Genomic DNA, 23,539 nt, shown 5'->3' on the forward strand with positions numbered 1-23,539 from the left:
ATCACCCGAGCGCCCTCCCGAGGCTCCGCTCCTGCCGCAGCTTCACCCGAGAGGGCTGTCAATATATTCCCCCCACACACACACAGAGAGCAGTGACAGGGTGTCTGCTTGGACGGCTTCTTGCGGGGTGCTCGGGTGGGACAGGGGGGCTCCGAGGCATCTTGAGCTGCTTCGCGCTGGTTGCGTGAAGTTGAGCATCTCTTAAAAACTCGCGGTAAGTAATTACGCATTACCCCCCCATCCCCCCTCCTCCCCATCCAGGAAACTGCTACTATTAAATTGGTGAATATCAGAGCAATGAAAATATTTTCGTTTCAAATATGTGAAATGCTATTTTTCCAGTTACATAAAACATTTTTTAAAAAAACCCAAGCTTCAACCCCAGGTGCTCCATCGACCAAATTACTAAATAAATAAATAAATAAATAAACGAACCTTTTTTAAAAAAGCCTACTTTAAGATTTATTTGATTCTTTTTTTTTTTTTTTTTTTTTGCCAGCAGAGCCAGCTAGATTTACAACGTTTCGGTAGGGCTGGCCAAGCCGCTGACTTTTCAGCCCAGCACTGGGATATCTGACGCTGCCGGCGTGAAGCTCTGCCCTGCGGAGTGCTGTGCCGCTCAGAGGTGGTGGCTTTCTGGGGACCGTGGGGACATGCCGGTCATGCCGGACCCGCCGGGCTCCATCTGCGGCTACCGCAGCTGTTGCAGTAACGCAGCTGTTTGTCAGAGGGGTGCATGTTTTGACATAAATAGTGGGGTGAGGACTGGTACATGCTCTCCTTTTGGCTGTAAACTCCTCGTGGGAAGACTTGTTGGATGAGGATGAGGGTGCTCTGTCCAGCAGGTGAGGTTTTGCATCTGGCAGGTGAGGTTTTGCATGGAGGGGCTTTTCTTTGCTTTTAACTCTAGTGCTGCAGTTAACCCCATGGAGATGTTGATAGGATGAGCAGGAATGGCTTCAAACTGGAAGAAGGTAGATTTAGATTAGATATTAGGAAGAAATTTTTCACTACAAGGGCAGTGAGACGCTGGAACAGGTTGCCCAGAGAAGTTGTGGATGCCCCATCCCTGGAAGTGTTCAAGGCCAGGTTGGATGGGGCTTTGAGCAACCTGGTCTGGTGGGAGGTGTCCCTGCCCATGGCAAGGGGGGTTGGAACTGGATGATCTTCGAGGTCCCTTCCAACCTAAACCGTTCTATGACTCTATGATTCTATGTTGTGTTTAAATAAACTTGATTTGATGTGCTCACCAGAGGTTTGATCACACAACCCTTATCTACATGTGTGTTCAGCACTGAACTTGGCAGTGACACAAGAAGTGGTTGCTTTTTTTATTTTTTTATTTTTTAGTGTAAACAATTTTCCTTTTGCACATTGTCCGAAAAAAATATATCCCCAAAGCCAGCACTGCATGTTGTTACTCTTTGCTGCCCTCCAGCCCTGGGGTACATTCCCGTCGCGTGGCTCTGTGCCACCTGCCCTTGGCCTGGCTCTCCAGCAGGGAACCACCACCCTCCCGTGGTGCTCCTGGACCTTTTTTTCTCTGCAGGCAGCATAGAGAGGTGGGTGCATGAAGCACAGGAAGGTGCTGCAGATGTGAGGCAGTGACACCCACTCTGTCCCTCTTCTCCACGACACTGATTGTTGGAAGGTGACAACATCTCACCTGTCGTAGCTGTAAAACTATAATTTCTCTTGGAAGGCATCTCATTTAACTGTTTGTATGTGGAATGGTGTTTTATGCTTTAAGCTCGCTGAGGTCCTTAGCCCCAGCTGGTCATCAGATGGTGGTGGTGTGCAACTGCGCCAGCCCGAATAGTCTCATTTAGTGCCCATCACATGTTAGCCCAAAAAAGAGACACAATTCCCAGCCAGGTCACCCAGTTGCCATAGGGCACTCTGCTGGATGGCAATTAAGAGTCTCAAAGTCCCTCAGTCAACAGCGACCCGCTGGGCATGGGAGCCCTGTGTAAGCCCCAATATCTGCCACCCACGTCACACCTCAGCCCCATCGTGGAGGGCGCAGCTTCACTTACGGTGTCATCAGGACCTGGAGGTGTGTTCAGAGCTCATGGTCTGACCTGTCACCACCCGGCCCCCAAAACCAAGCGGCGAGAGCCGTCGTCCCCCGGAAGGCGATTCGGTTGCCTTTGTTGCTGAGCCTGACTGAGATGTGTGATTTCAGGAGTGCGTTTCGGGGGGTTGTCCCCGTCACCCCCCGGGTGCCATGCAGGGTGTGAAGCCCTGGGCTGAAGGCAGGATGATATCCACTCTTTTCTGGGGTGGATGTGTCTGGCATCTCGGCAGTTGCATCTGTTCCCATTTGCATAAATAATTTGATGGAGAGTGAAGCCGAGACAAGCCCTCGATTCCCTCACCCGTCCTGCTGAGCACCTGACCCGCCAAATTGTGGCTTCCCTCCACACTCCAGTAAGTTTTAAACAGCAGTGAGAGATATTTGAGCATCTGAATTTCAGAGTATTGTCTCTAAAACCTGTTTGAGGTTCCTGCCCCAAATCAAGCAGAGAGGAGCTTTTACGCCTGGAGAGAGAAGGGATGAGAAACCTTTGCAGAGAAAAGGCAAAACTTTATATTACTCCGGAATGCCAGCTGTGAATCCCAGAGGAGCACCAGGACCCCGAGCCCTCCAGGGGCAGGAATTAAATCACACTGTATTTCTGCTTAGTTTTTCCTGATAAATGAGGGCCAGGAGGCCACCCAGGGAAGGTGGGGAAATGGGGCAATGCTTCAGCCTGGCTTTAGTCCTCCCCATCGTCCTCCTCTCATCGTGCTTGTCTCTGGTAACCCAGCCAGAAGTGCAGGACTTTTTGGGAGCCCTGCAAGGCTGGGCTGGTCCTGCGGAGCCCACGGAGCCCTTCTCTGCTCTGGGGGTGCTATGGGGCTGAGGCAGCGCCAGCGGGACGCCAGTTCTTGGGCGATTCCTGGGCTGGGGTAAGGCAGCTGCAGAACCAGAGGGACACCTCGGCTGGGGGAAGCACCTTACGGCACTGGGTTTCAGAGGGAAAGGTGGGCTGGCTGGTGACAAAGACCCAGCTGACAAGGGGGGAAATGAGGGAGGGGTGGTTTGCCTGGTGTTTTCCTCCCCCCAACAAGAAGCAGGAGAGCAGTGATGGTTTCATTCAACGGCTAGAAGCCAGGACCGGCACTTGGGGGCTGATCGGAGAATGGGACATACAAGTGAGGAGGTGCGAGTTGTTTGGGGAGAGTTAAAAACCTGCCCGTGCACTCCTGGGGAGGGACAGAACCTCGTGGAGGTTGGTGTTGGCTCTCGTAAGGCAGCGCGGTCGCTGCTGGACCCTCCCCACCTCCCGTCCCACCTCTGCCGGGGCTCGTGCCTCCTCCTGTGTCCTGAATTGCTCCAACAGTGGTTTTGCTCCTCACTTGCACTCGCTTGGGTCAGTTCATTGCAGTGATCCAGCCTGCGGCCACCCCACTGTTAGCGGCTGAAGGACTTTGCTGGTAAATCAAAGGATTTTACTTTTTCGTTCTTTTAAAGTCTGTGCTCTGATTGTTCAGCTGCCTCGGCGGCTGCTGAGCCGCTGAATTAAATCTTCCCCGTGCCCAGGATCCCAAAAAGCCGAGTGCCGCAGCAGCGGAACCCCTCCGACCCTGCACTCCTCGTTTTCTCACGCTCTTTGGTGGATGCTCTGAACTTTCTCCCGATGCAGGTTTTCCATGAGTTTCCAGCAGGGACAAGGTTCGTGAGATCAAATTCACAGCTACATCTTCTGCCTCGCCTCACCAAATGACAGCTGGCACGGAATCATTTACCGGGGGCTTAATGGGCAGGCAGAGTCAGTGTTGCCCTCTCCTGTCCCATCAAAAAGGAAAAAAACCCGAAGCAAAAAAAAAAAAAGCAGACCAAAAAACTCTGTAAATAATGTGGCAACTGTAGCCAAATCATTTCCAATCTCTTATGGCCACTCCTTCCCAAAACTTTTTGCAACCAAAAAAAAAAACCCCAAACCCTAAACACCCTATTCTGGACACTGGTGGTTTAACGTAAAACGCATCTCTTTGGTAGCTTTGCTATAAGACTAGTGACACCATTCGGTGCCATGGGTGGCTGCCAGGACGTGACCTTTCTGTGTAGGTGCCATTTCTTACGAGCAAGCATAGCTTAAAAATGAAATTTCAAAACCCGGGTTGTTTCCAAATGAGGCACATGGTGTTAATAGAGCAATTCAGCAGACCCTCATCCTCAGAAGGAAAAAAAAAAAAAAAAAAGCATTTTAAAGCACGCATAATAAAACCTTAATTTAACACCCCGATTTTGAAAAAAAAAAAAAGTCTAGTTTGGGGGAGAAGATAACATTTAAATTGGAGGGCGGTGGTGGGGACTAAGAAAAATCCTGAGCGCACCAAGCAGCACGCAGCTTTATCAGCTGGGAGAGGAGACCGCAGGCTGCAGCTGCAGAGCTTTCCTCTCTGTTTAGCAGTGTTATTATTTTTAGTTAAGAGAGAAATTATAAGAGGACAGGGACAGCGATGACTAGCTTGAGCACAAGTATTACTCTATGTGCTAAGAAAAAAACGACTGAGAATACACGCTAATGGTTTACATAGCTTTTTAGATGCAACTAATGAATTTCCAGATATAGTGCACATCTGGTTATTTAATTGGAGAAAGAAATATTCTGCCGCACTTGTGGATCGTTATTGAGTTTTGGTTTGCATCGTGAGACCCGAAGCCATCCCCGGCTCCGAGCCGCACGTCATCTTATTCTTTTCTGGAAGCCGAACAAACCCACCCCGCAAAGGACCGAACCCAACGACTTGAGGTTTTCGTTGCGTCCGTGCTCTCCTTGCTGCCGTGCGGGCGGGTTTCAGCCTTTCCCGCAAACAGCTGTATTTTATTGAGCGCAGCATTCTTCAGTCGGGATAAGGGACAGCAGCCACGACTTGTGTGTGTCGCAGGTTACTGTCAGGTTCGTTCCGCTGCGCAGGGAAAGCTCTGTGAGGGCATCTCTGCTCGCTTCACCCAGGATGTGCTCCTGCCCATTAAACACCCAACAGCTTTGCGCTTTGCTCCAGTAGCTGCCACCTGAGCTTGACCAATACAGCCCCCGTAAGACTGATGTGGCTGAGCCTTCCAATCAGAGCACTTATTTTAGGGCCAAAACTGAGCTTTTAACTACTTGAAGTGCCACAGACACGTTCTAAGCTCTTTTGCATGGTCAGGGCTACTGGCACCTATCTCAGAAGCTTTTGCCCTTGGCCAAGGGTCTTTGGCTATGGACTACAGGGAGAGGAAGGCAGGGGACAGGCTCCACCACAGTCCCCTTCCCCTGGAAGAGCGGGGCTGCCTTCCGCCTCCGGCCCCTTCCGAAAGGCCAAGGAAGTCTCAGTTGTCACGGGAGGGAGGCCCGCTGTGCACAAACATCTATTGTTGCTGAAGGTATCAAAAGTCCTATGAGAGGAGCCTCGTTAAACTATAAACCTAAACTTTGTCCTCTGCAGTACAGGTCAAAGTACCTAGTAAATATCTGAGGTATGTGCCTAAAGTGCAATTAAACACCTCCTAGGACCAGCCACTTGATTTCCAAATGCCCCCTCGCCTTTTCATGTAGCTTTTTATTGTGCTTTAACTTTCTCATATTTGTGGAGTGACAGCGTGAAAGCTGAGTGCCTCACATAACCATGCTCTAGTCATAGTGCCACTGTCTTTGTTGACACCAGAGATTAAAAGAACAAAATACACCAAGACACGTTACACAAGTGTATATAAAAATAGACTATATCCCACTCTTACAAAAAAAAAGGTTGTCCGTTATCAGCTGTGTAAATGGGTAAATGTGGGTGTTTTCTGTGATTGAAGTGCCCTAAATTAACTTTTGAAATGAAGTATACATCTGAAAATTTATTTTTATTTTTAAATAGGTTTCCTCTACAAAAATACAGCCAAACAATATTTTTAATTCATAAAATCTGACGCAAAGATTCTGAATTTCTCGATTCATCACGTAAAGAATTGAGCATATTTATTAAGAAGGAAGGTAACAAACAATAATTGTTGCTGGGAAGGACTTGAAACAAAAAAGCTCCCCCCCTGTTCATGAGGCCTCAGCGAGCGATCTTCCCCATCCTGAGTTTTTCATGGAGTTGTATCCAGGAGGCGGACTCCTCTGCTCTCCAGCTGAAAGATTCATTTGAGCCTGGCGCCAGCAGACGCCGTGGCCCTCAGCGAGACCAGGACTGCCCCATGGCCAGCGAGGCAGGAGGGAAAGCTTGCAGGCACTGCAAGGGCAAAGACTCATTTTTATTACACTTTTTATGATAATTATTGAAAGCCTCAATGGAAACTATCTTCTACAATGAATTGCGGGTAATAAACAACCGGAATATTTGAGAGACGTCTCTTTCCCCCTTGCCACCCGTGCTGTGCCGCACTTGCCCCCAAGGTTACCTGAATCCTGGCTGCCAGAGAGGAAGAGCCACATCTGGCACAACTTCCCCGCTTGGCATAAGCAAATACCAAAGTGCAGGAGGAACCATTCCTGCGCTGTGCTGCAGTTACGGCGAGAAGCTTACAGCGCTCTGCTGTGTCGGCACCAGCTACTTTTGGCTTTGGCCACAGAAATTAATACAACACGAGGAGCGTAGACTTCTGAAGGACAGAGATAACAGAGTATAACCTCTAGTTGTTAAAAAACAATCTGCTGGAACAAACTCGCACGGTCTCATCATTGCTTTTCATTATCCAGTAATGAAATAACCATCCAGATACTTTAAGTGTTACCTAGAGCTAAAAGGCGTTTTCCGTTTAATTTTACCACGTGCTTCACTTTTCTATTGATTTCTAGTTTTAATTATAAATAATGTATGACTGTGGAATGGTTTTGGTTGATCGTCATCAAGGTCTCTGTAAAAGACAAAAGCGCAGACTTTCACTACAAGGATGCCCACAAGTTCACAAAGTATGAATATGTGCTTTCCTCTGAGTGATCTCAGTGCCTCTCAGACAAGTCTTTAAACTCTACAGCCTCTCTGGTTCTTTCTACGTTGCCTTTAACACAAAGACAATAAAGTTGCTTTGTTACAGAACCATATTAAAAAAAAAAAAAAAAATAACCCCCACTTTTTGAATACAGCTTTAAAACACACAAAAAATTATTTTAGTTAGCCAATGATGATAAAAGTGGTTAAGAGCTTTTTTTTCCTTTTTGGTCTTAAAATTCTGATCTGGTTGCAGCTGTGTGTCAGGGGACGCTCTTCCTGGCAGACTGGGCTCTAGAGAGCAGTGCCTCACATCCAGGGTTCCCATCCTTCCCAGACTCTGCCAAGAATGTTGGGGTCTGTCGCTTGATCGATCAGGCATCTCACTTGGGTCTCTTCTGAGAGTCCGTCCTCTGGCTCTTTGGCTCTGATATTATGATCAGCGTTACCACGAGCCACAGCTGCAAAATCGTTATAAGACGACGACTTCTCGTGGCCCAGGCGTAGCTCATCACTAAAATTGAGAACATAAAAATAAGCTCTTACTGAAGAAAACAAGCAAAAAATCCGAGACAGATTTCAAAATCTGAAACAGTACTTGAACACTGTTCATGCAGCTTTATTTTTCAAGATGTGGAGACTGTTCAATAGCTGTAGAAGGCTCGGCCAGCGAAGACTGGTGATTTCAGGTGTCCTTTACTAGTGAATGTTCACCATGAATATTTCAATGTTGTCAAAGGTCTCTAACAGAAAAAAGGATGCAGCAGTTCACATCCAAGCTGTTTTATCTCCTTACCTGCCCTGCTGATTTATGTCTGCAAGAAGTATGTTGCTGCCTTTTCCAGTTCAGCCTTGACCGCGAAAGGGACTCCTCCCAAGTCCTGCACTTCAGTATTTGTATGGTTTTAAAACAGGCTTGCTTTCTTTGCCTTTTTTTTTTTTTTTAACTTGATTAATCCAAAATGTCTTTTTAGAAGAGGATGGAAGGGATTAATTGTACTTTAACTGAACTTCAAAGACATTCTGGCCTGAGCCAGACTTGACTAGACTGACATAAATAACCTGAGAATGCCATCAGATTTGGATTTGATGGTTTTGGGAAGCAGCTTACCTCCATGCCTCCCATACAGCTGCTTCAGGTTCCATTTCATGCAACTGCCCAGCAGAAGCCTATCGATTTAAATACCACCCCCAGCCTAAAAGCTGTGGAGACGAACATAAAGAACAGCCGCCTGAGGAGTGAGAAGTTAAGCAGACTGACAGGGTGGGGATGCGTGTGTTGCCAGGAACAGTAAAACTGCTCAGGAGGCCTGAGCTGGAGCAAGAACACTCGGGGAGATATCGGGTGTTGTGGCTGGCAGGGTGATTCAGAAGAGCTTGTACGTGGACCAAAACAATTCTGACAGGAGGTTTGTTGAAATTTTGCCCTGTCTGCCTCTTCTCTTTTCCTAGCTGCCATTCCATCTGAAGGGAGCAAAATCTGACACAGGAGACTGCCAAAGTTCTTAGTTTAAAGCAAAAGGAGAGTGTCTTACCAAGTGATTCTTGCTGGATTGGCACCTGTAAGCTTTCTTTTGACGTAGCTGACTTTTTGTAAAGGGTACCAGTTTACTTCAGATGTATTGATTTCCTTAATCCACGTGCCTCCTTTTTTCAGCTGTCTTTGTTCAAAGTTCTAAAAAGAAAACAAATTTGCTCTATTTATCATAAATCACGTACTTAAAAAGACCTTTAAGCTGCCACATCATAGCAGGTCAAGCCAATAACTCTTAACTGCAGACGCAATGGAGGACAAAGTAGTAAGATGAAATCTAGCCTGCCTATGACTTAAAATTTAATTTACAACTGGAGTTACTGAAGTGCAACTAGTTTCAGATTTTTTCCGCTTAATTTCTAGTTTGATATGTACAGTGTTTTTATGTAAATTTAAGAGGCTCAGTGCAAAAAGTTGAAAACATTTATGCTGCTACATAATGTGACATAATGTGATCGAGAAATACCCACATTTTTAGGATTATCATGCAGATAAACTGATAAACACAGACATGTCCTCATGTCCTACTAGTCTTTGTCCATCAATATAGAATTCTCTCATTTTAAATCCTTTTAAGTTCAGTTTCTCTGAGAACTCGATAAAAAAAAAAAAAAAGATAAAAAGAGCACTGAGAGTGAGCACCAAGACATACTTTCTTTTTGATCAGTTTTATCCTTGTTACAGTTTTAAGAATTTTTACATGAAGAAAAAGGAAAGAGGAAAAATCCCACCTTCCAGTCCAAAGAAGGCTCTTTTACAAATACATCCATTGTGCTGATGAGGAGATCTGGATCCGCACGATAAGCCCTTAGGGCATGCACCATCACACTGTAAATGAGACCCCACTCTTTCACCGGCATCATCAGATTAACAAACTGGCGAGTCAGACGAAAAGGCATCAGCTCTGGCACGCCCAAAAACTAGCCAAGGGGAAGGAGAGTCAAAAGAAAACAAGAATTTAGAAACCTTGGAACAGAAGTATTAGAAATAAATATTTTGTTCTTTTTAAGCTTTGAAACCCTCTTTGTCACTTAACTGAAAATTACGTGCAACACGGTACGACAGGACCAAGTTGTGACATCAAAGCTCTAGTCATGAATATTTAGTGACGGTGGTTGAAAGCATGGCTGAACTATACAAAACACCACTATACACGCTCTGTGAAACTCTAACTCCCAGCTTGTCTGAGAATCTCTGGAAGCAGAGATTTTATTCTATTAGCTAGAAATAACTCGTAAAGATTATTTTGCATCAGAATGGTGGCAAATGAGGAGCATCAAATTTAGTACTGAGAATACATGTGTAATCGCACATAATAAATGCAAAAGCTGTCACAAATTAACTAGAAAACAAATACCTGTGTAGCTGAGCCAAACGCATATCCGAAGTCTATTCCCACCATGCCACCTGTCTCCTTGTTAATCATGAAGTTGGACAGATGTCTGTCTCCAATACCAAGTATCCAGTGGCTGATGCACATCAGTGCATGAGAGCTGGCAAAATGGGACCGCAGAGACAGGAAGGCTTCAGGAGACGTACTCATTTTCACAAAGGCTCGCCTAAACAAAACAGAAGTCACTTCTGGCATACAGATAAAATGCCAACATTCGTTTCGCCACGTGTAGTCATTAACAGAGCCCTTACCTCAGCAGGTCTTCTGGAACACTGCTTTCCCTGCTTTTGAAAGACATAACTGCTTCTGTACGGCTAGCAGTTCTGCAAATTAACGGAGGAATAATGTTGGTTATTGAAACAACAGACCACTGGACGTTAAAAGTTAATAAGTGTACATGACCGCATTAGCACATTTTCATTTTGCTTACCCCAGTAAACAGCACAGCAATCTGCACAGAGAGTTTGCCCAAATTTTTTTATCTGATATTGAAAATACCCCCTCCTCTCTTTTTCTCCCAGCACTTATTTCCAAGACTGACATTTCTTAATACAAAACAGTATGTAGCTTTGTCTAGTTTCCCCCAAATTAAGTTCACAGACCCTGGTCCTCATGGGTGACTTCAACCACCCCGACATCTGTTGGAAGGGTAACACAGCCAGGCATAGGCAATCCAGGAGGTTCTTGGATTGCATTGACGACAACTTCCTTCTCCAAGTGGTTGAGGAGCTAATGAGGAGAGGAGCTATGCTGGACCTTGTTCTTACCAACACGGAGGGGCTGGTAGACAGCGTCAAACTCAAGGGTAGCCTGGGCTGTAGTGACCATGAAATGGTCGCGATTGCTGCGCACTTTCCTCGCTGCCTCGAGGATCTCAAACTGACCACACTGGACTTTGGGAGAGCTGATTTGTGCCTCCTGAAGAAACTGTTAGCTATGGTGCCATGGGATGAAGTGCTGGAGGGAAGAGGGGCCCAAGACAGTTGGTTAATATTCAAGGATCACCTCCTCCAAGCTCAGGAGCGATGCATCCCTACAAAGAGGAAGGCAGACAGAAAAGCCAGGAGGCCTGCATGGATGAACAAGGAGCTCCTGGACATGACCAAAAGGAAAAAGGAGACCTATAGGGAGTGTAAACAGGGGCGGGTAGCCTGGGAGGAATAGAGAAGGATTGTTCGAGCAGCCAGGGATTGGGTTAGACAAGCTAAAGCCCAGATAGAACTAAATCTGGCCAGGGACATAAAGAAGGCTTTTTTGTTTGTCTTAAAGTATGTCAGCGAGAAAAGAAAGACTAGGGAAGATGTGGGCCCTCCCCGGAAGGAAATGCAAGAACCGGTTACCTGGGACAGAGACAGAGCTGAGGTACTCAATGACTTTTTTGCCTCAGTCTTCACTGGCAAGGACTGCAGCCGCACTGCCCATGATGCAGAATGCAAAGATGAGGATTGGGAAAATCAAGAACCGCCCACTGTAGGTGAAGATCAAGTGCGAGACCACCTGAGGAACCTGAAGGTGCACAAGTCCAGGGGACCTGATGAGATACATCTGCAGGTCCTGAGGGAACTGGCAGATGAGGTTGCTAAGCCATTACCCATCGTATTTGAGAAGTCGTGGTGGTCTGGTGAGGTTCCTGCTGACTGGAAAAGAGGAAAAGTAGCCCCTGTTTTCAAAAAGGGAAATAAGGAAGACCCGGGGAACTACAGGCCAGTCAGTCTCACCTCTGTGCCTGGCAAGATCATGGAGCAGATCCTCCTGGAAACTCTGCTAAGGCACATAGAAAAAAAGGAGGTGATTGGTGACAGCCAGCATGGCTTCACCAAGGACAAGTCATGCCTGACAAATTTGGTGGCCTTCTACGAAGGGGTTACAGCGGCAGTGGATAAGGGAAGACCAACCAATGTCATCCACCTGGACTTGTGCAAAGAGTTTGACACTGTCCCACAGGATATCTTGGTCTCTAAATTGGAGAGACATGGATTCGATAAATGAACCACTCAGTGGATAAGAACTGGCTGGATGGTTGCACTCAGAGTTGCGGTCAATGGCTCGATGTCCAAGTGGAGAACAGTGACAAGTAGCATTCCTCAGGGGTCGGTACTGGGGCCTGTACTGTTCAACATCTTTGTTGGTGACATGGACAGTGGGATCGAGTGCACCTTCAGCAAATTTGCCGATGATACCAAGCTCTTTGGCAAGGTAGACACGCTGGAGGGGAGGGATGCCATCCAGAGGGATCTGGACAGGCTGCAGAGGTGGGCCCAAACCAACCTCATGCAGTTCAACAAGGCCAAGTGCACGGTCCTACATCTGGGTCGGGGCAATCCCAAGCACAAATACAGGCTTGGCAGGGAATGGCTGGAGAGCAGCCCTGAGGAGAAGGACCTGGGGGTGCTGACTGACGAGAAGCTCAGCATGAGCCTGAGTGTGCGATCGCAGCCCAGAAGGCCAACCGTATCCTGGGCTGCATCAGAAGTGTGGCCAGCAGGTCATTGGATGGGATTCTGCCCCTCTACTCCACTCTCTTGAGACCCCACCTGGAGTACTGCATCCAGCTCTGGAGTCTCCAACATAAGAAGGACATGGACCTGCTGGAGTGTGTCCAGGAGAGCCATGAGGATGATCCGAGGGCTGGAGCACCTCTCCTATAAGGAGAGGCTGAGAGAGCTGGGGCTGTTCAGCCTGGAGAAGAGAAGGCTCCGGGGAGATCTTATTGTGGCCTTCCAGTACCTAAAGGGGGCCTGCAGGAGAGCTGGGGAAGGACTTTTTACTAGGGCATGTAGCGATAGGACGAGGGGGAATGGCTTTAAACTGGAAGAGGGCAGGTTTAGATTAAACCTTAGGAAGAAATTTTTCACTTTGAGGGTGGTAAGGCACTGGAACAGGTTCTGGTCTAGTGGGAGGTGTCCCTGCCTACGGCAGGGAGGTTGGAACTCGATGATCTTCAAGGTCCCTTCCAACCTAAACCATTCTATGATTATATGATTAAGCAGCTTACAAGCTCATCAGAAATGCCCCACTGGAAACCTCACTTCCCCCTCTACAGTGCTCGATTTAGGCAGGTGTGGAAATTCCTCTGAGAGGATGCTCAGGTTGGGACCCAACCTGTCATATATCTTTAAATTCTCAGTGAATCACAGTGATTTTTTCTGTCCAACTTCAGCAGATGCTCTGGCTCTGAGGCAGCCTACCTAATAGCATAATCACGAACAAGACACCTAGAAAATAAAGTTGTGTAGAAGTAGATGCTCCTCTTCGCTTTCTTGAGGAAGGGAGCAAGTTTTTGGAAGAATTCCTGTGCTCTGGTGGGATTTTGGCAGTACTAACCTCCTCCTGCAGAGCACCTCCAGTAAGACAAAGCAGTAAAGTGGGCAAAAATCAGATCTAGCCAGCATATTATAATGCAGATCATATTTTTCCTGGAATTTCTACAATTCTGTGTGTGTGTGTGCGCACACTCTAGTTTCTACATTTGACATGCAGTTCTTTTAAAACCTACCTGTACATAACATGGTATCGATAGATGCCTTGTGCTTTCCCCCCCATCTTGGACAGCCACTCAGAATAGGTAGCACGAGGTCCTTTATTGCTAGAGACAAAAAAAAAAAACAAAACCAAAAAACAAAAGGGCTGATGATATCCCTTTATTAACTTACCACTCCGTACTTGAATATCTGTAGGCTGCGTGCTGCTATGACCCATGCAATTTTTATGCACAGGAGGAATCAGGAAGCTACAGCCCACATTAATTTTAACCTTGCTATGGAAATGAAGTTTACGCAGTCAGTGCATATGCTGATCCATCCACCTCCTTCCCCCCAGCTTTAAACGCACTTCAGTCATATTTGACAGAAGATTAGACATCTCAAACGTGTTATTCTGTCAATAGGTACTGTGAAAATTAGCTGCTGCCTTGAGAAGAAAGACCCAAAATAAATCCTCCAGGGAGGGAAAGATATTTTTAATGCAGTCTTGTATCCATTTGAGAAGCATTATGTAGCCCACCACAGTACGTGCTGCCGTTTGTCCATCCAAACAGGTAGAGAATACAGGAAGGCAGTCTGGTTATCTCCTCGGCGTGTCTAGGAGGGGAGGAATGGGGGCTTGGACATAAGAAGCCAGTCTTCATTAGTCACACTGCTTATAGAATAACTTGATATTTTCCTCCCATCTTAACTAAATACACGAGACTTTAAACTTGTGTTCCAGAGAAGCAGCAACTTAGCAGAGCACCTGCCTTCTCTCTTCCTTCCAAAGCATGTTCTGAGATATAGAGAACCTTTCCATTTAAGAAGTCTCTATCATTTACAGACTATGTAACTCATCACTTTGGGATAAAGAAAATGATTTCAAAACCTCAGAAAGTTATTCCCTCCACCTCAAACAGAATATCGCCAGCAAGGATTTAATCAGGATTTTCCTTTGCAAGCGCTGTCATTCAACCATAGCTCAAAATGAAGTGTCTTAATTGACTTGATTGAAGAACATAAGGGAAAATATTTAAAGTCTATATACAACAATAATTTTTTTGGGGGGGATAAATCATTAACTGTCTTTAGAAAGACACTAATCTTCTACACTTAGTGTATTAGAAATTTTCACCCCTCATGAGGTTGTTCCATGTGAGTCCTCCTTCACTTTCCCAGTCAATGAATTGAGACCAACATAATACCGCTGATGTCCACAAAAGTGAACCAGATGGCAGTAATGCAGGAACTGTTGCAGTTTCTAAACTGCTGACAAACCAAGTAGCTGCTGTAGAAATAAAGACTCTTTGGAGTCCAGCCTCCACGCTGGAGATTCCACCAACCTACCCCATAAATAAGGGAACTAGTGAAAATAAACGGTGACAACACCACTTTGACAAATCCAAACAGAGATTATGTACTAAGAACAACGTTGGTATATAAAACCACATTTCTAAATTCCAGGATAGAAACAGGCTGAAATGCTAGAATTAAATCAGTTCTACAAATATACATCACCCAATTACAACCTAGAGAAAGAAGGCCAATTTATTCAAACCCAGCATTTGTATAAAGTCAGTGTTCTTTTACAGTTGTGTTTTTTGCATCTGCTGCCAATTTCCCCCATCACTGACTCACTGCTGAACCCAGGTTCTCAATAGCTCCGTCTCTGCTCTGCTCCCCTCCCCTTCACTCCCCCCCCTCGCTGACCTACGTCCATTTCCTGCCTGATCAAATCAAAGAGATCAAAATCCTTTGCTTGTAAAAATCAATCTGCTGATAAGGAAATGGTGATGATAATGACGTCACACATGATTATAAGCCTCTTGTTTAAACAAGCTGGGTGGAGGATATTCCAGTACAATGGTACTCATTAAACAAACAGTTGCCAATTACTAATTTGGGTCAGGAAGTACAAACTCCTTCCTTGCTTATAGGTGCTTTTACTTTTTTTGTTTAAAAAAAGAAATGTTGCCACAAGATTGTCACTATCACGAGAAACCCACTAGTAGTGGTCTCTATTAGAGCAGACAGCTAAACCGAGCATCACCTGTTATAGCTGATGTCTTCCTCTTCAGACATGCTATTCTTAAGGAATTCTTTTAAAGTACAAGTATTTTCCAGCCACTTGATGAGCCCCAGCCTGGAACAAAAGAAATCAGAGGTGTGAACAAGCAGCTCAGAGTTGAACTTTAGAGGAACACCACACATAGGAAGCAACGTGTTCTAGGCCCTGCTAAAAGAAGGTTGAAAGCTACCAATTTAAATATACTCTGAAAAGCACTTTCCAGACAAAGCAATTTCAATGTTGTTTAAAAGAAAAAGAAAAAAAAAAAAATTAAACCAAGACCCAAAGCACTCTGAACCAGAATACTGCACACAGAAATCTCACTTTCCAACGTTCCAACAGTAATAGATATTAACATAAGGATTTCTGTCTCTTCGAGATAAATGCCTACCTTGTTGTCATGGGGATGACCTGGTAAGTTTTTAACTGCATATTCCTTTGGCTACATGAAGCATCTTGGGAAAGGATGATGTTCATTACATCAAACAGCTGCTCAATACGTTGGTCTTGTCGCAGGTCTTCACCACTTTTGACAAGAAAAGGATACTCCTGCTCATCACTGCCTCGGATTGTTATACGTTTTGGTTTCCTCAAGGATTCCATCACTCTTATCTTGGAAAAAGACAGGAAACAGCAAAATATTTGTGAAAGAAGACTTGGCCTTGCATAATCATCACTGAAATTAAGCATATCTGGCATTCCTAGATGACATAATCAAGTGGCTCAATTACTACTAGAAAGGCAAACGCCTGTTTCCTTGACGTGCTGCAAGATGCGTACACAAGCAACAGCCTGCCTATTGTCAAATTCTTCAAATGGAATACGGACTCAAATTTATATCAAACAGGATTTTGATTCAAGCTTATAAACCTACCCGTTCATCAAAACCAGATATTTTTGCGTGGTACTCTGGCAGTGGTTTCCCTTTTCCATCATACTGCCCTGAAGTGGTAGTGGGGAAAAAAAAAATAAAAGAGAAGAACAAAGTTACATAGACTGATTTTAATTTTTTTTTAAAGTGTGTTTAAGAACAGAACACACTTCCTAATATTTTGTCAAATTGATAGAATGATGCCTATGAAGAAAATATTTTTAGATGCATAAAAGTCCATCATACGCATCATATAATTTTATCTGCAAATTACTAATAAATATTCTTTCCTTCTTAAGCTGTTAGAACTGCAGCTCTTAATGGTTTAAGAGGACATAACCTTTTTTAACTAGATTTAAACATATATTAGATTTATATACTAGATTTCCTGGATTCAGGCCTTTTAAATTTTAGATACAATTTTAAAAATTAGGACTACAGCTTAAGAATAGATTTAAGAGATGATGAAATGAACAGATTTATTTCAGATGAAAATCTACCCCTGCCAGAAAGAAGGGCCATACAGCCAACAAAAGAAGTAGAGCTCAAGAGGAGCAACTTTCTTCTATGGGACAGGCCACCATTGACACTGAAGGGGAACTTACCAGGAATCTCTAGTTCGCTCCTCAAGAACTCAGCTTTGAATTCACTCATCCATGGTGAACATTCTTTCAGGTTTCCAGGTTCTTTATGGTTTTTGTTCATTTTTGAGACGAGAGAAGTTGCAATCGCTTCAAAGTCACTAGCCTTCATATCCAACAGTTCTGAACCACCTTTTCCAAAATGATGTTCAAAGTCCTTCCCAAAAGCCTGAGGTTTATTTATAGAAAGGAATCCTGTTAACACAGTGCTAGGAACTCCCCAAGAACACCAAAACGGTGCGTTCCTATCTACACACACATCTTCATCTGAGCTCCCAAAATATATTAATCATCCTTCCACTCCAGTTCTTTTTTTCCTCTCGATAAATGATTTCTACTCTGTCAGAACTTTTTCACTGTCTGTTTGGTAGACCTACCAGCTATCATCAACAGAAATATCTACATTTCACCAATCCACTGATATCAAAGATCCGTAGAATTAGATCATACACCTTTTTGCCATATCAAAATCAGAAGCTTCTCCCTCCTTACCTCCTCCAGCTGCAGTTTGATTCTGAGTGAACACATCAATAATGCTGCTCGTTAAAACTTAATACACGTACTTCATCTGCTTACAAAAATTTAAGAACAGCTAGTAAAATATATTAATATAAAATGCAAATATTTAAGTTTGTAGCTATTACACAAATACCATTATGAAGCCAAATACAGGATTATTATCAGAACATTTAATTGATGTCCCAGTCTTTAGATGTTATCAACTTACTTTGTGCTTTATGGGAGGTCTAGGTTTTCTGTTTGGTTTGTTTTGTTGTTGTTTTACTTTTTTTTTTTTAAATTAGCAGCAACCATACTACATAGCAAGAAAATACAGCCTAGCTAGTTTTATATATATTTTTTTGCTAACCAAAAGATATATTACATGTATACATACTGCATGTCATATTAGCTTCATGTATTAAGAGAATCTTTTGCATCATGTTAGCAAATGTCAATTTTAATGTTTTATTTACTATCACATTTATTATTCATGACTTGCTTTGAGATAATTTGGATGTAAAATGTATAAAACCGTATTTTAAAAGTATTTTAAATATCCTGATAAAGGAGAACTGCAAAGACATTTCAAGGTGATCCATTTAATAAACAAAGTGAGTATTATCTGCAGTTAACTGAGTTGACTTCTTGTCTTCGTAATTCAAGGTTCTAGAAAAAACAGATGTCCCCTCTTGGACCTCACTGGTATTAATGGCTTGGAAAGATATGTAAGCTCACTTGTTTTTTCAATGCCTGATCATTTTTCTCCCGAGCTAAGAAGGACACATCTATTTCTCTGAAGTAAATGAAAATACAGAAAATATTATCCTTCTGAAGAAGAGACTGCTACAGTCAACATCTTTATCACTTTAAATCTATTTCCAGATGATCATCCGATTGCTTTCTCTGCTCTGGTCTTTGACTTCCTTTAAAATTCAAGGCAGCAAATATTTAATAGCCTTAATACTGTATTTTAATTAACACAATCCATCAACAGTTTTATCTATGCATTACTGGAATTTCATGTTGAAAGTAAAAGCAAGATTTTTATTGTTTGAATTACACAATTGAAACTGTATATACATAATAAATATGAAGATTAAAAGCCTGAAGCACTCCACATATTAGAGCAATTTTATGTGTCAGTCAAGCCATACAACTTTTTTTTTCCCAGCAAGGATACTAGAAACTATAGTTATCCTGACAGCACACTTTGTTTCTCCATTAATACCACAGCACGAGGGCAAAGAATTCAGAGTCTGTGCACTACCACCTCTACCCTCTTCTGCAGCTGGCGGCGTGTGAAAGGAATACTGCTCTCCCTCTTCCCTTCAACAGAGGGGAACACCCCCACTACCCCTCTTCCAGCATCTCCCTCGCTCATCTCTCACTACTCAGTTTTTGTTTTGTTTTGTTTTTTATTGTTATCAAATTAACAATAAGCACTACTTGCAGCATCCTCTACTGCTGCACGTGTTTCAGCTTTTTAGAGCCATGGATTTTTTTGTTTAAGTGGGCCGAAGTGCACACAAGCCGTCCCAGCAACCAAACACTGACTGCCTTTGTCCTTGTGCTCGCTAGGTCCCTTGCTGCGCTTGTACCTTGTAGGGCTCAACCTACAGCTGCTCCTCTCCCTCTACCCCCACCCCAGCAAATTCTTATCCCTGTACTCTACTCTTAAGTTTAAAGTCATTATCATCAGAAACCCAGCTTATCTTGCAGCAACGTATTCAAAGGACTCTTATTCCCCTAAACTCCCAATTGTCCTTTCTGCTGCTATATCAACCCACCTCCTCCCAAACTCACACCTTACTCTCATCCTCCACCTTCCCTGCTCGTGGGGAAGGAATGTCCCAAGGGACACTAAGTTTATCTAATGCTAATGTGACAAAAGAACGGCCATATGGGAGAGACCTGGATCCACCTAGCCCTGGCCACAGGGGGGATGCGCATACAGTACAAGCATACAGCCATGTTTCTACAGGCCTATCGCTCTCCTGGCCTCCAACAATTTGCAGCTCAGGGATTTCTGGACCCAGAAGCGTGCATTTGTATGTAAAAGCTCTCCAAGCATTTTCCCCCTCCCCGTGCTTTTGTCTACTTGCTATTTGAACTGATGAAAGCATCCATAATACCCTGCAGCAGGCGTTCAGCACTTAAGTGCGTACTGAATGAGGAAACGCTTCTCCCTGTTTGTTTTGAACCTGCCATTTCCACAGAATATTTACTCCATGCTTGGCACTCCTGATGCTGAGAGCCTTATCGCATCTGTCATCGTTGTTTCTTTTCCAACTGGAGGAATGCTAATGTTGTTCCTTGTACAGAGATTACTCTGTACCTCTGATTATTCTTGCCGCTCTGAACCTTCTCTGGTTTCATTATATCTATGTTGAGAACTGCAGATGAGGACCACAGTGTTCAAAAAGCAAGAGTCAGAGCAGGCTGCTATGTCAATGTACAAATCCACATTTTGTTCTCTATTCTTAATAATGACTGACAGTCACTTTTCTTTCTTGACTGCTCTTGAGTATTCACAGCTGATGTTTTCACAGATTACCACAAATCAAGATTTTCTTCTTGAATTGCAATAGTCAGCTCAAACCCAAAGAATTTATATATGAAACTAGGGTTTGGGTTTGGTTTTTTTTTTGTCACATGCATCACTTCATTTTCCTACACTGACTTTCACTATTTCAGATCTCAGCCAGTTTTGTAAAGCCCTTTCTGTAATTCTTTATAGTTGTAACTCTTCTGAATAACTTGCCCTAAATAACTTCATATCAGCAGCAAATTTGAGTAGCATAATGTAGCAAAACACCCTAAAGTGCTCATACATCCTTGGCAGCAGGGAGAAAACCAAGGCCAGATTCCTGTGCAAGTTCATGGATGGTCAGAGAGGCCCAGGCCCTGAGAACCTGGCAGGATGTGGGAAAGAGGAGGCAGAAGCTGAGCAACGGGGAACATTCAGTTCTGCAGGGCAGTCAGAAGTGGAAGTTGAACTACATTATGTCTATAGCTTCTAGCAAAGAAATCCCAGTCCTGACTTGATCTCTCGTCTCATCAAGTCCCGCAGCACCTGTAAAACCCGTGATCTGTTCCCCTCTTTTGACTTTCTAGTGCCTTCTAGAAAAGCACACAATGCCAACACTGCTCAGTAATCACACATACCTGAATAAACCTCTTCCTCAGCAATCCAAGGCCAGGAGCCTCTAAATTTCCCAAATTTTTGTACATTCCTTCGTACATTTCCTTAAGCTTATTTTTATTCCTTTGAGCTTTTACCAACTCATTTTTGACATCCTCAACCCAATCCTGCAAAGAGAAGGAAACAGATGAGTACTGAGAAAAAAAATTACTGACCTTTGCCCTTTGGTGATCTGCTCAGATTGCATTTGGGTTACCGTATTTACTAATAGTCAGTTAATGTGTCTTTTAACAACCACAAGAGAAATCAAAAAGCTATAGAAATATATGCCTTTCATGCTGTCTCATGATAGAACATTTCTACTTTATTAACATAATTATGTTTATTACCACAATGTCTGGTGTAAACTAAGGAAGCCCCTACAGGGCCAGGAGCGGTACCAAAGACAAGATGAGAATCCTTTGGATAACAGGGTCAGAATCTAGACAGAGAAGCCCAGCAGAGAGCTGGGAAAGGGCATAAGAACACAAGTAGTCAGAAATTATAGAGATGGCCACAAATGGGAATTCTGTAACATTTTCAGAATGATTAAGGAAAAGTGATCATGGGGCAGGAGAGAGACCCTGAAGGAGAAAGCTGTAAGAGGCCAGTGCAAAACAGCCAGCTGGCACAAGGGAGGGAAACCATCGCCACCGAAAGCTGCTGACAGCACCCCGACATCATCACCAGTTGACTCTGGGTTGAACCGCATCCTGCGGCTGTGGCATCAACCGAAGTGAGGCAAGCCCCACCCAGCACTCTCTTTCCTAAACAGAGGGTGAGGAATGAAGGGAAAGGAGGGGGGGAGGGAATAAAAAAAAAAAAAAAAAAAAACAAACACACAATAAACTACACTTTACCTTAAAAAGCATTATAGGATTTGAGAGCTGTTCCAGAGAGCGAACAAAATCCTGAACTACTCCTCCTCTGTCCAACTTATTCTTGATCCTTTAAAAGAAAAAAAAGTGCATTACGACATAACAGGAACTACCATCACCACTTAGTCTGCAGATAAGCCACGGTCCAGATTGTCTGCTATATTCAAGAGTCTGGCAAAATAATCTGGGGGTAGGTAGGACTCCCCCCTCAGAACTCTCTTGTGGCCTGCATGGCTGTCCTTGCCAGGCAGCTCCTAATTTTTTAATTAAGTGTCCCACTATGAAAATAGGAGTTTGGTGGGGGAGCCGAAAGCATACCTGCAAAACAGAAACGGGCATTAACCAGACCATACATCCTGTCACAACAGTAATTCAAGGGAGACAGTCTGTGAAGCACAAGACTTTTTCTTCTTACTTTAAGTGAAGAAATTCAGCAAATGTATCAGAGATTTAAAAAAAGGCAAAAGGACACCTAAAATTGTATCAGTGCTTCTACAGCGCCGTGTGATAAAAGTTGACTTTTGCCTGGAAGGTGCATACTGCACTCTGAATAAGTAGAGAAGACGACAACAAAGAGCTGTCATTCCCCAAAAGATAATGTGCATCTATTCCACTGGCCCTCTCTGAAGTCTGGTAGAAGCATCTATTCTATTCAAATATCTCTGCTCTCACTTGGTATTATAATGACTCTAAATGTCCAAGCTAGCTTCATCTTCATCTTTGATGGGTACCGACTCTCAGTGCCGTGATCTACTATGGTAAGAGCCTGATCATGCACCGGATTTCCCTTCAGCCTCGGCATAGTAGGAAAAGGAAAAAGAAATTCTGACTACCACAGAATTACCAGTAGAAAGGTCTTGCCTCTCTGTGGTCTTCTGGCTTTTCTCTGAAAAAATTCTAACTTCCCACAGCCTGTACTCAATACCAACCTGAGTATGTCTAATACTAGGAAAGCTGACCTACTGGTTTTCCCCAGGCCTTTAAATGAGAACACAGTGTGCATGGGACTACCCCTAATGTTTCTCACGCCCCCTAAAGAAAACAGTTTCATTAGAAAAAATAAACAAACCTCTCCACTCCTGAATGAAAAACATACAAAAGAACTACTCTGATCGCAAATTCACCTTTCTACAAACTCCTTGTTCTTACAACCAGTTGCGGTATCTTTGAAATAGTAACTTTCACTGCTGATCATGAAAGGGTAGACGATTGCCTGGGGATAGGTATCTGCGATCTCTTCCACAGTGTGTTGCACGGCTACTGCTTCATCCTTGTCAAGTAGTGCCATCATCTGGCTAATCCAACCAATGAACTGCCAACAGGGAACTGAAGAAAGCTGCAAAAACACAGATACTGCTTTCAACTTCGGTCCTCCTCAAAAATATCAAACATAGCAAAGGCTAACAAAGCTGCTCTGTGGCCCAGCCTGACAGACAAAAACACACAAAAAGGAAACAGAGAATGTCAACTAGGCTGCAAAAAACATTCCCCAATAAAGCAGATTTCATTTTATTACTACTGCTACCACCACTGATTGCTGCTGCTTCATAGGTTTTCCTTTACAAAGATTTGCAGTTTTTATACTCAAACTTGTGGCTTTTCTGTCTGGATGCAGTATAATAATTTTTGATCACCACACACAAACAACTCAAAAATTTGAAGGGATAGTTTAAACACCTTTGGGTTGAAGTCTCTATTTGCGTAAAAAAAGCCAGGAAGGAGAACACTTGAAGTCTTACCACGGTTTTGTTCTTCCTTCAACTTTAAAGCGGTTTGGGCTTGCTGACAGATACTAATTTCAGTAGAGCATCCCCCGTGAATATATTTCATGCTCACCTCACTCCAAAAGCTCTATTACTTTTGAAAGGAGTGCTACAATATATTTTCTTGTGATAGCAACAGATCAGACTCTGACTCCTTTCCTCCTGTCTCATCTCTTCCTACCTTTCTAACAGAGTTAAAGATCAGTTTGCCAGTATTTATCTCACAGAAAGAGAGAGGACAAAGAAATGTCTGGTGAAACTCTTTTCTGGGTGAGGTTTGTTAACTGG

General features: G+C 43.8%; 1 protein-coding gene and 1 long non-coding RNA gene across 2 annotated transcripts in view; one reads left to right on the forward strand and one right to left on the reverse strand.

The window, feature by feature from the left end:
* Positions 1–812: 812 nt before the first annotated feature.
* On the forward strand, positions 813–9,298 carry LOC309668702. The gene is made up of 3 exons (XR_014268868.1): positions 813–845; positions 8,410–8,519; positions 9,176–9,298. It is a non-coding gene; the product is annotated as an uncharacterized lncRNA (long non-coding RNA).
* Positions 5,986–23,539, reverse strand: part of PRKDC (protein kinase, DNA-activated, catalytic subunit) — a gene marked incomplete at its 5' end in the record, with an annotated part of 88,385 nt that continues 70,831 nt past the window's right edge. Inside the window, 13 exons of the mRNA XM_082479176.1 lie at positions 5,986–7,471; positions 8,493–8,632; positions 9,223–9,411; positions 9,849–10,050; positions 10,136–10,207; positions 13,381–13,470; positions 15,399–15,491; positions 15,808–16,028; positions 16,291–16,358; positions 16,893–17,097; positions 20,595–20,738; positions 21,471–21,558; positions 22,613–22,824. Coding sequence (XP_082335302.1) covers positions 7,267–7,471; positions 8,493–8,632; positions 9,223–9,411; positions 9,849–10,050; positions 10,136–10,207; positions 13,381–13,470; positions 15,399–15,491; positions 15,808–16,028; positions 16,291–16,358; positions 16,893–17,097; positions 20,595–20,738; positions 21,471–21,558; positions 22,613–22,824 — 1,929 coding nt within the window. The 3' untranslated portion in view covers positions 5,986–7,266. The remainder of the gene's footprint in view (positions 7,472–8,492; positions 8,633–9,222; positions 9,412–9,848; positions 10,051–10,135; positions 10,208–13,380; positions 13,471–15,398; positions 15,492–15,807; positions 16,029–16,290; positions 16,359–16,892; positions 17,098–20,594; positions 20,739–21,470; positions 21,559–22,612; positions 22,825–23,539) is intronic.

This window comes from Vanellus vanellus (assembly GCF_965231255.1).
Source record: "Vanellus vanellus genome assembly, chromosome: 2".
NCBI classification, from domain to species: Eukaryota; Metazoa; Chordata; class Aves; order Charadriiformes; family Charadriidae; genus Vanellus; species Vanellus vanellus.